At 38.3% G+C, this 16,462-nt stretch overlaps 1 protein-coding gene across 2 annotated transcripts in view; it reads left to right on the top strand.

The window, feature by feature from the left end:
* Window positions 1-16,462, top strand: part of unc13c (unc-13 homolog C (C. elegans)) — a 115,364-nt gene that overhangs the window by 67,422 nt on the left and 31,480 nt on the right. For both annotated transcript variants that reach the window (XM_085451092.1, XM_085451082.1), the window contains exons 17-18: window positions 3,819-3,952; window positions 5,896-5,981. In XM_085451092.1, the coding sequence (XP_085307218.1) occupies window positions 3,819-3,952; window positions 5,896-5,981 (220 nt within the window). The remainder of the gene's footprint in view (window positions 1-3,818; window positions 3,953-5,895; window positions 5,982-16,462) is intronic.

Below are 16,462 nucleotides of genomic sequence, written 5' to 3'. Positions count from 1 at the left end.
GTTGCTAACAGTGACTGAGTGTGGTGACACAAGAGCTGACACAGTGGCCAGGCAAGCAGAGAAATATCCCAGCCACAACGAGGAATCTTGCATAACACGACAACAAAGCTTTCTGCTTCTGCCTGGGTGTAAAATGACTCGGGGGAGGAGGGGCTGAGGGAATCTAGCTTAACTGTTTCTTAAATCCTGGCAGTAAAGGGAGGATTTTGAAAAGCAAGATGAAGGGGAATTGGAGGGAGGGCAAAGAAATCACAGAAAAGGTTTATCCACTATGGAGGAATGTGGAGCAGCAGTGATGGTGCACACACTAGAAATATCTGGTAACATGCGCATGCATCTTAAATAATGCACATATGTACGCACGCATGCACATGCCAATGCAAATGCTAATGCACAAGAAGACAAATGAACAGAAGCGGTTTGGTGTTGTATGGGGAGGAAAGGATTCAATGATTGTGTGCAACAGGAACAAAGGAGAAGCTACAGCACTCCGCCACTTATCTAGCAAGCCTCTCAAAGTGATTTGATAGGTAGCTACATTACCTTCATTATCACATATTTGCCAACAAAACACAAAGGGGTATTTAAGAAAAAGATGCTTTTCGTTTTCAGAATCGGTGTCCTTAAATGTATTTTTCACCAACGCATTAAACACACAACCATTTCTCACTGTGCCTTAAAATGCGTGGAAGCAGTTTCAGTTCCACCCGCAGCTCGTTCTCTTGGGAATTTGATCACATTCTCTGGGAACATCCTTCAATCAGAGGCTCTGTAATTTGTGTCACATTGCGAGAATTGATGAGGAGCCAGTGGTATGCTAATGCTTATTTCTTCTGCATGGGAATTGCAGGAGCTAAACAATAAACATAAACCACTGGCTACCCCCTAGAGGAATTATACACGGCTATCAATATTTATGCTATGCTCCCACTACCCCGTGCAGCAGAAGTAGAGAAACTGCACTGGACTCTTAGCTCACTGTCATATTGACTTCCTACTGAAACTGGGAGTCAAACCCATGGGTGCGTAGTAAAAAAAAATAAAAATAAGATAAAAATGACAGAAGTTTCTTAATCACGTTTGACAATGGATTTGTTACAGTGGATTTTTGTACCTACTTGAAGTGAATACCAATAAACAAAGGGAATACACACAACATTTTAGCTTGCTGCATACCACATCAGATTTAGCAGGGATGACACAACCTTCAGTGTCCTTCGTATATGCATATACTTTTGCACACACAAATACACACACAGATAGGCTTTGCATAGCTAACTCACTACCTGCAGAGACATGTGTTTTATTATTCATGTTTCCAATTTAACAAAAATTTACCTTCCAATACATAGTGGCATGTCTCCCCAATGGTTCAGGCCTCTCACATTAAACCATTGCCTTTCTCATTGAAGTGAGCATCAGTATTCTACCAAAGTACAGATAGAGGCCAATAAGGATTGTTGGTCTGTTTAAGGTAGCTTTGTTTGAACTCAGAAATTGCTTCTTTATCCAAATAAATTTGACTTAATGATTCATTTAACAAGTGCATCTGCCATTGTCATTGTTTGTCTTAATTTCTGATCACACTGACCGGCCTAGTTTCAGTTCTCATTCATAGCCATCTTATATAGATCATGGTGTAAATGGAGTCTTTGTACAAATGAACACAGAACAGCATGTGCTCAGTTCAGTAACATCATTAATAGATCAACCAAAACAGCGTGATTCTGATTAATTTTTATGCTTTTTTTCTTACTGATTGGTTAATCATTAGTAAATCTTTGGTCATATTCATGTTTATCATAAATATAACCAATTATTATTTTCATAATTGTTTATTGAAAAATTGCAGTTGTTTAAAAAAATATTACGTATTATGTGCACCTGTAGACATTATTTGGATGGCCATTATGAAGTTGAACCTGTTGTTTATAATAATCGTTTTCAAAAGTGTGAAAGTAGACAGATGGAGTGGCATAAATAACAACACCAATCATCAGACCACAAAGCTGCAATTTGTTTCATTTTAAATTAGTTGCTTTTGATTTCACTCGTTTCATCCGCTAGGCTTAGTAAACAAAATATATTCTTTAGATTTGGAAAATATAGTGGTTGGGTTAAAATAAACATATTCACAACAATAACCCTGTATACTGAAAAATAAGGGTACTCGGCGTACTAAAAATGTGATACCAAGGGGTCCTGTGCAACCACACATATGTGAAGAAATAGGACTGAGACCAATCGCACTGTTGCCATGACAGATGTGTCACTACGTGGATGGATATAATCAGTACGATAGAAGCTTTCATTGAAGAAGTAATAGTCCAATCTTAGTACGATTCTTCCCAAATGCAGTGTCAGTGGGACATACCGACACCATGTGACTTATATTTCTTTAAAAGGAGAAAATTCATTATTAGAAACAAGTTGATTATTGTAGGGAAGACTGTATTGAGGATTTATGGACTCATCACATGTTTCCAGAGCACTCCTTTTTGTGCTGCACCCCAAAGTCAATATGTAGAAGATTGTTAAATAATTCAACCTAAATTATTCAGCGACTAATCTGAACATTTTCATTTTTTAACAAAATTTTCTTTTCATCAGAAAGACATTTTTGCTTTAGTCATGCATGCAAGTTGTTGGAATGTGCATGGCTTCCTATCGGGAGTGCATGTCCACAGTACTGGGTTAGATTTTTCATTGTCATTGTTGTGCGTGGGTGTTTAATCGTTTGTGCGTACGATGCAGTTCTCTCAGTGTGTGTATGTTTTTGTCAATTTGGAAACTCAGGAGTGTTTTGCTGTTTTCTTGCTGATTTTCTATAAAACCTGTTTATGATAAAGGGCACGACAGGGACAATTACTTGGTGACTAGAGATCAGTGTGGACGCACGCAGTGTGGTGTGAACAGATGGCAGAGTCAGTGAGAGGTTTGGATTCAACACCTTTCTCCCCAGTATAGCAAGAGATTTATGCAGTGGACTTTGACTCACATTTGCATGGACACACATTAGATATTGAAACTGAAAGGTTGTTGTCCTTGATTTACCAACACACCTTGTTACTTATGGTTATAGCCATTGTAATTTTATCCTCCAGCTCCCAGAAACCTGTGGGTGGAAGAAACTCAGTGTGGAGACATGCTGTCTGAAACACAGTGCAATAATGTCACTGTGTGCAGTGAAGCCAGAAAAAACTCAGAAATGTGTGTTTATTATAATTAGTTCAGTTAATAATCTACCTCTCGTGGGATAAGCCAATGCAGTCTTATTTCATGCTGAACACAGAGCACACTTATTTATTTATTATTATTATCATCATTATTTTCTGCATAACATGAGCACAGAGTAAAACGATTTGGTTACCCTGCTGAGCACTTTGGGATGCCTGCCACTCTTCATTTAACAACTCTCATGCTATTACCCACTGTAAAATGTAAAACTCATTTACAATCAGAAAAACACCTTAATTTACCGTGTCTTTGTTTGGATCTAAGACAAATACACTGCATGTCTCACAGCCATCTTCTTTGTTGCCTAGCAGCAAAACTTCACTTTACATTAGGAGAACAGCAATGAAACAGATTTAGTTACATTTTTTTTTTTTTTGAGAAAAAGAGCATATACTAGTCGTGTTAGGTTCAGGTTCCCATTCATTATCAAAGCTGTTCACTGCTGATGCTGAAAAGAGAACATATAAATAGAACATTAGGTCATTAGAAAGTAAAAAGAGGTTTTTTTTGTGTTTTGTCTTGTTGAAATTTCATTATAAAAATGCTTCAGCCTATACCTTAACTTTCAATTTTTCCTTTAGAGCCGGAAGCAAGACCTTCCCAGGGAGGAACAGGGTCCATCGATAAAAAACCTGGACTTCTGGCCAAAACTCATCACTCTGATGGTCTCTGTGATTGATGAAGACCGGACAGCTTACACCCCTGTCATTAACCAGTATGTATCTCTTTACTTGACAATATATGCATTTTCATTTCCTTGCATATACACCGATGAGCCTTATATTTTATGATTCTAACCATAACATGCGATAAAGGGCCATCCTGAAAAATGCATGTTGTGACAAATAAACTTTCACATAGTGAGGTTTACAGTTTTTCTATTCTTTATGTTGTGGCATGATGTGCTACTTTTTGAGATCTCTTCCCCACATTTTTTCGAAATGTTTTCTCGATTCATTAGGTCTGGATGCAGTTATCCCTGGGTGTGGCTAGGAAAATTATACTTAGCTCTCCAAACAAAAAGGTTAATGTCAGTTAATTTATTAATAAATTAAACAATATTTTGAACACTGCATTTTCTAATTGCTCAGGTTGTCTTTGTGTAAAAATAAGCAATTTAATATAATATTGTACATGTATTTTATTATTATTTATATAATAACATATAGAAGAAGAAGAAATCAGAAAGGGGCAAATTAGTTTTTTCTTGGCACGCTGAAGAAATGCAGGGTGACTCAAAACTACACAATACTACAGTACTGTAGTTTATAAAATAAACAAATTTCATGACCTAAAGGAAAGAGAGTGTCATTTGCCTTTAAAGAAAATAAGATTAAATATATTTCCCTCTTTCTGCCTCACTCATACATATCTGCTCAAATGCCTCCCACTTTTTGTTTTCTCCTTCTTCTTGCTGATTTACGATGCTTATTAAGACTCTGTTTATGCCCTGAGCTTTCTCTCCTACACTGTCTAATCATAGATTTGCAATATTCATGCCTAATGCCTCCACATTCCCCTGGTCAACTTCCAGAGTGACAGCAACTCAGATGCTTTTTCATGATAAATCCAGGAGGGGACTTGTTGCCTTTAAATAGGAGCCGCTGCAGCCATAGGGAGAAAAATGTTAGTCTGTCGCACTGTGTTGAGAATATTTACATGATGAAACTAGCCTTGAAAATTTCACGGATTTAAACTAATTTAAAAGAATACATTTTATGATTGGGGGAAAACGTGGATGCTGCAGTTGTTTTTAAAAGCATAAGCATAGCAATATCCCCAGAAACACCTCATGCATAAACCATTTATTTCACCAAATAGAAGTAAGACTGTGGCAGAACATATTATGCTCATCTTCACCACAGAGGGTTTCATTATCTGGCCTACCTACAGTACACCATCTGGTTGCATGACAAGGCTGAGGAATAACTGAGATAGAAACAAAGATTCTTAGAGTGATAGAGATGAAAGTGCAATTGTTTCAGGGATTCTGTTCACTTTTCTTCTTCGCTGGGTGCAATGAATCAGCCTTTTGGACTTGGCTCCTTACCTCAATAAAAAGACCTGAGGTTGGGAAAAGGAGAACAGCAGAGTTTTTGTGTATGTGAGTAAGTGCACTTCAGCATTGCTTCTCTGCAGGAGTGTCCAAGCTGAGCAGATGATTACTGCTCCAATAGAAATTGTCGGACAAATGAGTTTGTTGTTAGAAACAAGGCGGCCTGGAGCAAAAGTAAAACATTTCCAGATAAATTGACCTTTCTCAAACCAAGGCTCCGTCATCTATAAATGTCCTCCCTTCACTGTCTGAAGATACAGATAATTAAACCATTGACATCTCACGTTCAAGCTTTGACTGAAAATCTATAGGCATTCAAAATAGAAGATTACTTCCCAAATGCGTTGCCACCTTCATTCTCTCTCTTTCACTTTGTCATTTCCTTCTGCACTTTTTCTCATCTTTAAGGCACGCACATACAACTCATTTCCGCCCCAATTCAACTAGGTTTGGAAATAGCGGGGGGTTATTAGATTATGAGATGTCTTCTACCACATCTGTTAAGTCATTCGTTAGAGACCTGGGATGGCCATCAGACCAGCCACTCAAGCGTGTCATTGTACGGAAATGAGTCTGATTGAAATCCGTTTGAATTCCAACAGGTTTCCGCAGGAGCTGAATGCGGGCAAGATCAGCGCTGAAATCATGTGGAGTCTCTTTGCCCTAGATATGAAGTATGCAATGGAAGGTCAGTGCTCATCAGATAATTTTGCATGAGGGCATAAGTGACCGAGTGGAAGATTAAGACAAATGATATGAACTGACTGAGTCTTGGTGAAGAACAATAACTGACCTTTGTGTTGCTTTCTGCAGTCAAAAGTTCAGAGAGTTACTGTGTTTTATGCCTGTCTATGTAAGTGATGTTTATCGGTTGGTGTCTCACTGTTTATCACCTGTGCCTGGCTGTGGTCAGCGCTACTGCCTATCTAGATTATGCTTGCTTTCTTTCATTCTATTGATCACTGTAGTGAAACTGGAACTTCTTTTAAGCAAGATAAGCATTTGATCTATTGCACAATCAAAGACAAGTGAGATGCTCAGGTTTTGTGTCTCTTTATTTAATTACCTCCGTCGTTCAGTCGCCGCCTTAAAAAAACAAAGAAAAGTATTTATGATGCCCCAGTGTTACTGCAGTTTGCAACATTTGGAGTAAGAGTCCCTGGCTAATGGTAAATTTCAGTAAGCAGTAGTAAGTTCGAGGCCCACTTTTAGCGCCCTAGGCAAGATTATGATTTGGTGTAATGCCACATGAGTAAATATGAGCAGCTTTCTGCTCGAGGTAGAACTATCGCAGTATGTAAAACCCAAGCATGTAAAATTGGAGTAACTGGCCAACATTTAAATCAATATGAAAATGTTTGTATTTGCTTACACGCAGCATCAGTGACATCTTAATGTCAGATTTAGGATCATTGTTTCTCAATACTGAATTCTACGTCACAGAAACTCTTGACACAACTGTGCACATACAATATTAACTGTAATATAAGTGAATGCCGTAGGGACAATATTGACCTGTTTGGAGGGAAAGTCAGTACCCTAGTTAGTCATACCTGCTCACCAGTATCAGCAACCGAATCTGTAGTTTAAAAATGATTTTGAAAAAGTCAGGTTATGCAGGAATCAGTGTATGTTTCGAGTCTATGGTGTTAGTATCAGCTGTTACTGCAGTGTGAGGCAAACATTTTTTTAACAATGTGTGAGGCACATTGATCTATAGTGCCAGACCTTTTCATGAGGAATAGGAGCAATGACAGAATATTTCTTCATCCTCTTTGGCACACCATTGGTGAGGGTATCTAGCTGGCATTTGCCAAAAACTGGCCCTAAAGAGGTTGGTATTTTCACTGTGCCCTTGACCAAGGCACTGGCTTTAGTCCCTAGGCACTGCAGAGTGGCAATGCATTACTTCTAAGATGGGTTAAATTCAGAAATTAAGTTTCCCTTGGGATGTCTTATATCTTACTGATTGTAAGTCAAACAGTTTAAAATATTTAAAGATACAGAGCATGCAAGTGTGTGCTGGAGTTTTTTCTAACGTATTCTTTCTACTTATTATTACTACTTATTATTATGATTATTTTAATCAAAATGCAGATCACGAGACGCTGCCACAGTTGCCGATTTTAAGAAATAAAAAAGTATGCTTTTTTGTCCTCTTTATTCACCTAACTTGAGTGCACCTAACTTAGAAGAAAAATTAAAAACACAATGGTAAATCAACAGGTCTTTTTTTCACTTTTACATTGTTACTAACATTTATTCACTTGACCCATATGCTCAAGAGGCAAAATAAAGTCTTTCACTACAATCACTTGCATGATTGATGTGAATAGCACTCAGAGAAAAGTGCTGGACACCTGTGAGATTTGACTGTGTTTCCTCTGTGACATTTGCATAGTCATTTTGTTTACTGGACATGTATCTTTAGCTAATAAGACTGTGTTGATAATTTTAGTACATCTTGGTGAACTGGATTCTGCTGTGCTGTAGATTCTGTCTTTCTTGGGTGTCATGATGTCATGATGTTGGATGATTGACATTAACAACCACTGCCTTGTTTTTCTTGGTCTCCATGCATTCATTGTACTGCAGTTTGTGATGTTCTTTCGGGCAATAGAGCAACTTAGTTATCCTTTCAGCACTTTCCGCATGACTTCTTGGTTTAAAAACAATTGCCCTAAGTATATCCAAACTATTTCCAAACACGGATGGATGAACTTTACCATCTGCTGTGCCAAATATTTGATTCTTGTTGTCTATATAATGTAGTGTTGCTTGCTCGCAATGACTAGTCCAGGAAACCTCAAGCTGTGTGCTACAAGGAACAGCTTGCAGCACCATCATTCAGTCAGGTAGAGATTAAGAGAGAGGTTTATTTGCTTTCGCTTTGCTCTCTAGCATGCATGTTCAATATTGCACAATCATGTTTATTTCTGGGAATCCAAAATCATGATCAATATTAAATTTCAAGTAATTCTGCATCTCTATTTTTTACAGCATGTCCTTGTTTTGGCCAAATAAACACTGTATTTAACTTATTATATTACACAATAAACTGGAAGGTGTTGGAAAAAGGGCCACCAGACTGACATGCACTGTAAAGGTATGAAAAATGACATTTTGCAGTTTCATGAGCTTATTTATTAACTGTAATTGTGGACGAACCAAAAAGAGTGTAAACTGTTGCAGCTGTGTAGTACTGCAAAATGAAACTAGTATTTGTTTTTCTGTATGCTTTGGTGGTTTAATATAGATTTTGCAATACAAGTTAAGTCTTTTTTTTCCCAGAGAGTTGCAGTGATCAGGTCATAAATCTCTGATATATTCTACCAGTACGAAAACAGATGTTCCCTGTTTTATGTGGGTTTTGTCTTTAATTCCTGCCCACGTGTTTTCTAGCTCTCCTTCCAAAAGGCAGTAAATGCCACCTGGAGGCTGGTTTTTGAGGTTGGTGGCTTCTGGATCAATCCCCACAGGATATATGGTGGGAGGCGGAATACAGAAAGGCGTTAATGAAGAGTGGGGTTGTGAACAAGTGTTAAGATAGTTTCGTGTCAGTGTGTTTGCACATAAGGACTCAGCAGGGTGTCACCCTTGGTTCTGAGCTTTTGTGGATTTCTGCTCTGAAGTCTAACTTAGATAAAGTTTGCCAAAGTCACATCTCTGAAAAGCAATGAATGTTTTTGAGCTTTTTTTTTTCACACAGAAATCATGCTCCCCCAACAGATGCTACTCTTACGTTTACCAAATTCATCTTACTTATCTAATCACTTCATGTCATTCAACTCATTATTTCTATGAACAAAATGATTGTTTGTGACTATGTAGGACACAGCTTATCTGATTTGATTTGATTTATTTGATTTATGCATACTTGATTTAGGCAGAGAAGATAAAATGTCCAGCAGCATTTAGAAAATGATATCAAATGGTTTGCACCTCATATTAATATACAAATATTATGAGATTCTCTTTATCGACTGCGACCCTGATTTATCATTTACATTGATGTTGCAGTGGGTTTTTTTTTTTTAAACATGCATATTTTGCCTGGTCCAAGCTGAACATCTGAGCCACATCTGTGCTGAATTAAATATGACAGAAGACATATTTGTTACTTTGATGAAGGCAAGCAGGCTGGGTGATGTGATTGAGGTTTAAACACTAGAAATGCTCTTCAGACTGTGCTGAAGACGCAAAGCTCAGGAGCACCAAAGAGCTTATTGACAATTTATTCTCATCTACTCAGCATATACCTGCTGCTTCCTCTGTGCTAAGCCTTCTTAAGTTGCTATAGCAACCAGGTGTCATGGTGAAGACACTGCAAACTGCAGTATTTCTTACACACACACACACACACACACACGAAGCATATACTGTATATTCTACATGTGTTATATTGAGAGGGTTGTAGTTTTGATATTTTTTTTTGTCAGGTAAGGCTACAGAATTCATGTCATTGTCCATTTTATATTTAATATACTGTGACAGGTGCAGAGTGTGTGTGTGTGTGTGGGGGGGGGGGGGGGTTTCTATGGTGAGGTTAAAGAGCATAGAGTACAAAGATTTCAGGGTTATGTGAACTGAGACTTTCATAAACACACAAATTTATACTTTAATCATATTTTTTTAATTCAAATTTCCACAGTAACTTTAGTAGTGGTCATACTCATAACATATTAGGTGTCAGTAAATGCTGAGTAGCCTCTATCACATACGTATGCTTTCATAAGTACGTCATACTTATGAAAGCATCACATACTTGTATAGCCTCAGACTTCCTCCACCCTCTGTCTTATATAGGATGTTGCTACTTCCTGTGCCCTGAAGTAAGAAAACAATTTGAAAGTTATTCTTTATTTCATCATTTGGCAATGCAGAACTTCTTGAACCTGTTTATCTGTTTGTACTTGAAGTACATTCAATTTGAATATTTTTCACACAATCCAGCTTGGTGACATGTTGTACTGTTACCTGTGCAGGATTTAGTTCTGCAATACCTAACTTAAGGAAATTGAAAACTGTAACAATAAACAGCAAATGTACTTCAAACATGACAAAGATAAGAAAATATAATTTTCATTAGTGTACATTAAAGGTCAAAATAATGTATAATTATTATATTTGTTCTTCTTAGATATTAAACCAATAACTTAAAGAGAGTCAATAAAATTCTATAATATATAAAAACATCTCGTGTGTTTACACTTCCTTGATAATATATGTACTTAAGCAAATCAATAATGCAACAGAGACAGTGAGAGCAGTTGGGGCTTTGTGTTTGTATGTGAGGATATCTGAGTCAGGGCAGCTGGGCATGTGACCACCTGGGGTGTTACTGACTGCTGTCACGTGCGTGCTCGATTTGCCCAGTGGAGTCAGTGTTACAAAAAGAGACGAGCATCACGGATGCACTCAGTCACACATACCCTCTTTCTCGCTCCTTGAGCCTGAACCCTTTTCCCCTACTTTGCCTCCTCGTGTCTCTTCTTGTCATTACATCACTGCATGCCCACAGCGACACATGCCAGGAGGAGGAAATGACTGTCATGTTCCTCAAAGGAGCACTTTGTATGAATTATTGCTCACTTTTTTGTTGGATCGGCTAGTAGTTGGAGCTCTGGGTTTGGATTGGTGGAGAGAGGTTAGTAGTTAAATGAGGGAGCATTTTACAGCTCATAAACCACATAATGGTGTAGCAGAAGCACACACACCCAAAATCATGCGAGATGCTTTACTACTTTACTGATTGTAAAACAGTACAAAACTTGGAAAGTTTGCATACACTTTTAAGCTACATCTTAAAGGGTTTGCATGTAAACTTGCGAAACATTTTCTTGGGAATAATAAAATGAAATATATTCACTGGTCACTATATTAGGAACATCTTGCTGGTGTCAGCTTGGACCCCCTTTTGGTCTTCATTCACACACAGACTAGACAATGATTTCATGACATGCTGCAGTGATATATAAACATGTGGTGAGTGAAAACTCACAAAGTTCTCAGTGCATCACGTGAGTTCTTGCAACAGTTTGAGCCTATAGCAGTATACCTAGGGAATGTTTTAGGGTCACCTGATCCAGCCTGCTATAAGCTTTATCAAAAAAGAAAGCCTTACGCCTCATATTAAAGATAGACAAGGTGTCTGTCTCCTGAATCCAAACTGGGTGCTGATTCCACAGGAGAGGGCCCTGGTGTCTGGAAGAACTGCCGGCCATTGTGATATTAGAAACTCTAGAAACCACAAGTAAGCCTGCAGTCTGAGAGTGAAGTGCTCTTTTGCCATAGTATGATATTATGAGGTGTTTAAGGGATAATGGGGCGTGATTATTCCCATGCATATTTTGACTTATTTTCAAAACTTTGTGTGTGAGTAGAAGAATTTAAAATTCAGTTCTGGATTTACCAGGGAGCTAATGAAGAGAAGCTAATATGGGAGAAATACGGTCTATCTTTCTAGTCCTTGATAGTAACATTTTGGATCAACTGGAGGCTTTTTAGGGACCTTTAATAGCAATGATAATGATCAGTAACAATAGCTACAGTTTAGTGACTGTGGTCATAAATGGATAGAAATGGTCAGCAACAATACTCAAGCTACAATGTTTATACATTGTGTGCAACGGGCAATCTGGGGTCCAAAGTGTACCAAAAAAATATTCTCGACACCATTACACCAACCAGCAGCAGTCTGAACTGTTGATATCTGGCAGGATGGATCCATGCTTTCACATTCTTTACACCAAATTGTTACCCTACCATCGCAATGTTGCAGCAGCAATCGATGCTCGGCAGACCTGTCAGCATTTTTCTAGTTTCAGTTCCAGTTTCCTATTTTGATCAGCCTGTGTGAATTGCAGGCTCAATTTCTTTCTTTTTTTTTTTATAGCACCCAATGTAGTCTGGTATCCATCCTTTTTAAGGTTTCATGCATCATGTTCAGAGATGTTCTTCCACAAATCTTGGTTGTACGAGTGGTTATCTGAGTTATTGCAGTGTTCCTATCAGCTCAAAGCAGTCTAGCCATTTTTCTTTTATCTTTGGTATCAACAAGGCATTTTCCGAGTAGTAAACTGGCACTCAGTGGATATTTTCTCTTTTTTAAACAATTCTCTGCAAACCCTAAAGATGATTATGCAAAACTGCAATAAAACAGCAATTTCTGAAATACTCAAACCAGCCCACCTGGCGCCAACAGCCATGCCAAGTTTAAAGTCCCTTAAATCACCTTTCTGCTTCATCACTCCATTTCACAGTCATGACTAAATATGTTAAATATCACAATATTGGTCACAATTCATGGTATGGCATGGTAAGAAAAGTCCTCTTAAAGTTTCACATTCATTGTGTAAGAATACTATTCAGGAAGTTTTTTACATTTTGCTATGTCCAATACCACCTACAGTGCTATTTGAAAGTTGCATGTGTAATAGCAGAAACTGTAGACAAGTGACCAAATTGGTCCTGTAGGTCTATTTTAAGCTGCATACATATGTGTATGAACACATGCACTGTTCCTGCATGTACCGTGTTTTGATGAGGTGGTAGAGAAGAGGTGATTTCTTTGAGCCAATTCAGGTTTCTGCTCAGCTGTCTCATTCAGACAAATGGAAGTATATCAGAGTAACCTGTTTATATAAGAAGGCCCATAAAACTGGCAGGGTGGATGACAGAGACACCCTGAAGGAGGTGGGCCGGAATATCCTGCTTCATTGGTCTATCTATCTGTGTCTGTATGCGTGTGTGTGTCCTTGTGTGCGTATGCGTGCGTATGTGCATGCATGTGTGCAGACAAATGTGCAGGCACTTTCGCACATTTGTTCACGCGCTCAGTTGTGCAAGTAAGTAAGAAGGAATGAATGAGAATATAAAGAGAATATTTGTGTCTTTGTGACTCTGTGCACAGATGTGCATGCACATTACTTAATGAAGTCTTTGATGCATCCTCTGATTCCTGCTTGGAGGCCCTTGGTGCCAGTGCTGGTGCAGAAATGGATGCTGCTAATTTTAGCATCACTGTGAGAATCTCTGAATGTGTGAGAGGAGAGGGAAAGGGCGCTTCAGAGAGGTAGGAGGGATAACAAAAACAGAGTGGATAAAATAAGAGACAGAGAAAAGATGTGGGAGCATATCGAGTGTGAATGACTGTGACTATAGCTGAATGTATTCCCGCAATCCCTGATAACTTACTAATAAACTTGTAAAATTGTGCTGTGTAGTTAGAAACTGAGCTTTTAGAAGCATATCAATCATTATTATAATTTGCCATGTTGTTGTGTAGTTTGTTAATTTCTTAAAAAACCTTAAAAAAACATCCAACAGGGAGCATGCAGACTGGTCACTGAAGCTAAACAGAAGCAAATAAGGAAGAGAATAAAAATAGTGCTTCATTACAGCAACAACGGATTTATTTCTAGACTTTCAGACTGTGATGAAGTTTAAGGCACACATTTTATATGCGTTGTATAGCTGTTTAATGACAGTGGTTCCCAGGGCATGCCGTTGAAGATCTAGTGCCTCTGCAGCCCATTAACTCACCTTCAGCCTGTTGGAGCAGCTTCGCTCCATAAAAGAGTTAAATTGAACTTCAGTTAATGTACAGTACGGTTTTGGTTTCTATAACAAGGTGGTGTTTACAGGGCTGAGGCGTGCCCGATGTTTTTTAAACTATTCATTTCATTTTTTTTGGCATAAGACTGGAACCTCAGTTCAGATCTCTTAGTACATCATCTGACAGCTTATGTCTTTTTATATTCATTGACTTTATAAAGCACTGAAGAGCAGCTTTTTCATACATGGAGGTCTCATAAATGCTTAATAAAGCCTCCATTAAATGTAATGCCTTCTGTCAGTCCAGTTCAATAATAATGTTTTATATTTCCTCTCTTAACCCTTTAAGACCTACCATAGAACCAAGTTCGCCAGAGCTTATATTATATTTTTACATGCTGTGGAGCCATTTTTGGGAGCATTTCAAGTTGCTATACATCAATACAACCATTATAGCCCAAACTTTAATAATATGTCTGCATTAGGTGCATAGTAATTACATAAATTGCAAAAAAGTGCAATAAACTACAAAAAAATTGAAAATCGTTTTTGTTTTTTTAACATATATTTCTAGTTAGAGAAATTTAAGAGGCTCATCCCTCAAAACTGTAAATACAAAAAAGTTACACAAACTAGTTTCCCACCACAGGAAATTTATTTTGAGTGTCTTCATAGTTTTATTTTTGAAATACACCAATTTTTATATACTGCAGGAAAAACGAAAATAAATATTATAGTGCAAATTTGCAAAATAACAGCATATGCATCAAAATAAACTATTTCCAGCAGTGCAATATGAGTCTTAAGCATCCCAGAAACGACACAGAAAGTCATAAAGTCAAACATAACTTTTTAAAACACATAACAAGTAAAACACAAGCTCATAAGGCCCCGATCGTAAAAAACTACATTTCCGCAAAATGACGTCACTTCCGGTTTCGGGCAGGTCATGCGGTCATGTGATAGTTCGCGCTGATGGACGTAGGAAGTGTTACAAACAGCTGATGGATCGGCGAAGCGTGTTTCTGGAATATCATGTTTTTGTTGCTGCAAGTGATTTTTATGCAGTTTTTGCAAAGCTATATGTGGAAGGAAACTGTGACCTAGGACAAGCTGATGGCATAAGATGTAAGTACAACTCCTCCAGTTTCATATGCAAAAAAAATTATTGCGCTAGCTTACTTGGTTGCAGAGCTACCGGGATTTAAAAATAGTTACGCAAAACAGAGCGTGCCCGCTCCGATCGGCTGTAAAGGGTTAAGGAGCTGCTGTATAATATGCAATGTTATTGTATTTGTTTTAATAAAATGGATAACATAAATCCGTACTTAATATCCACAAAGACATAGATTTAACATAAGACCACAAATGCCGCACTACGTGTTGCAGTGGTGATTCATTATCCTGAACCAGAGTGGAGCCTTAACATTAGTTCACCTCAGGTTTGGCTGTGTCTCAGTTCATTATATTTCTGTTTGAGTCTCATCAACATGGGTTGGTGCCTCTGTGGACTCTTGTGTTTTAGCCGAGCTGTGTCAGTAGACCCCTGTGATAAAGCTACGGAGGCCCTTTGACTGAACTGGGTCAGAAGCCAAGATGAAGGAATTGTGCCACAGAGAAAAGTACGCTGCCTTTGGCTGCCATTTTGCTCCTCTGGGCTTTTGTCTTGAGCACATCCGTCTAACCTTGCACTCTTACAGATATAGTCGCTGAATGGTAATTGTACAATGCAAAAGCTGCGGTAAACTGCTACACTTCATAATATCCACTGTATTAAATCAATGAGGCAGAGAGTGAGGCAGTCTCTTGTGAGTTTGTCTGTCCCTGTGGGCTGCGTCACACAAGATGACATCCTCGCCAGGGACCTTGAGCCTACTCCTCCCTCAGGACAGCCCACACTGTTTACCACCAGCAGGGGAAAATGACACAGATCCGAATACACATACAACAGTGTATGAGTGCACAAAATGATATACTACACACATTTACATGCATATTTACAGCATTTATTTAAAAAGCTAGATGAGACAATGAGACCACGCTCAAGCTCACTTAATACTTTTGTTAATAAATGTGAGAAAGCATTGGTGTAAATCTTCTTTGTGAATGAGATTGTGGAAAGAGGACACTTGGTAAGGTTGGTGAGGGAGCTTAGTCATGCAGAGACAAAAGTTGCTTCTAATGGAAGTGTGTGGACTGTTTTTTCCTAATGCATCCTATTTGGGACTAGCACCTGCATCTGTGTTTTGGACTGTGAAAACACATAGACGCCTGCCAGGCCAATCAGCTGAAGAGTGAAGGTCTTCATACAAGCTGTAATGGACAACATCCACCAGTACTAAAAAGAACTTTAGGTCTCATTTATTGAGCACCTCAGTGCCTTACTGAGTTTCATTCACTGGCATTTTTTTTTACCATTAACTTCATTAATTTAGTGAAAAATGTCTTAGGTGAAGTGTCCAATCGATCATATGCAATCATAAGGCTTTCTGATCTCATTGGGCTGTCACTTTACCTTGTGTTACCTCATTTGCATACAGCTACTTTATTGCTGTGGCACTCTGCAAAGTTTTGCATCATTCATGAAGAGCTGGAACAGAAACAAATCACATT

The sequence above is a fragment of the Copadichromis virginalis genome, linkage group LG1 (assembly GCF_057382275.1).
Source record: "Copadichromis virginalis isolate Kocher_CV1m ecotype Utaka linkage group LG1, C_Virginalis_male_GT1.1, whole genome shotgun sequence".
NCBI lineage: Eukaryota > Metazoa > Chordata > Actinopteri > Cichliformes > Cichlidae > Copadichromis > Copadichromis virginalis.
Note: the sequence above shows the minus strand (reverse complement) of the source record. Positions and strands in the feature narration are given on the sequence as shown.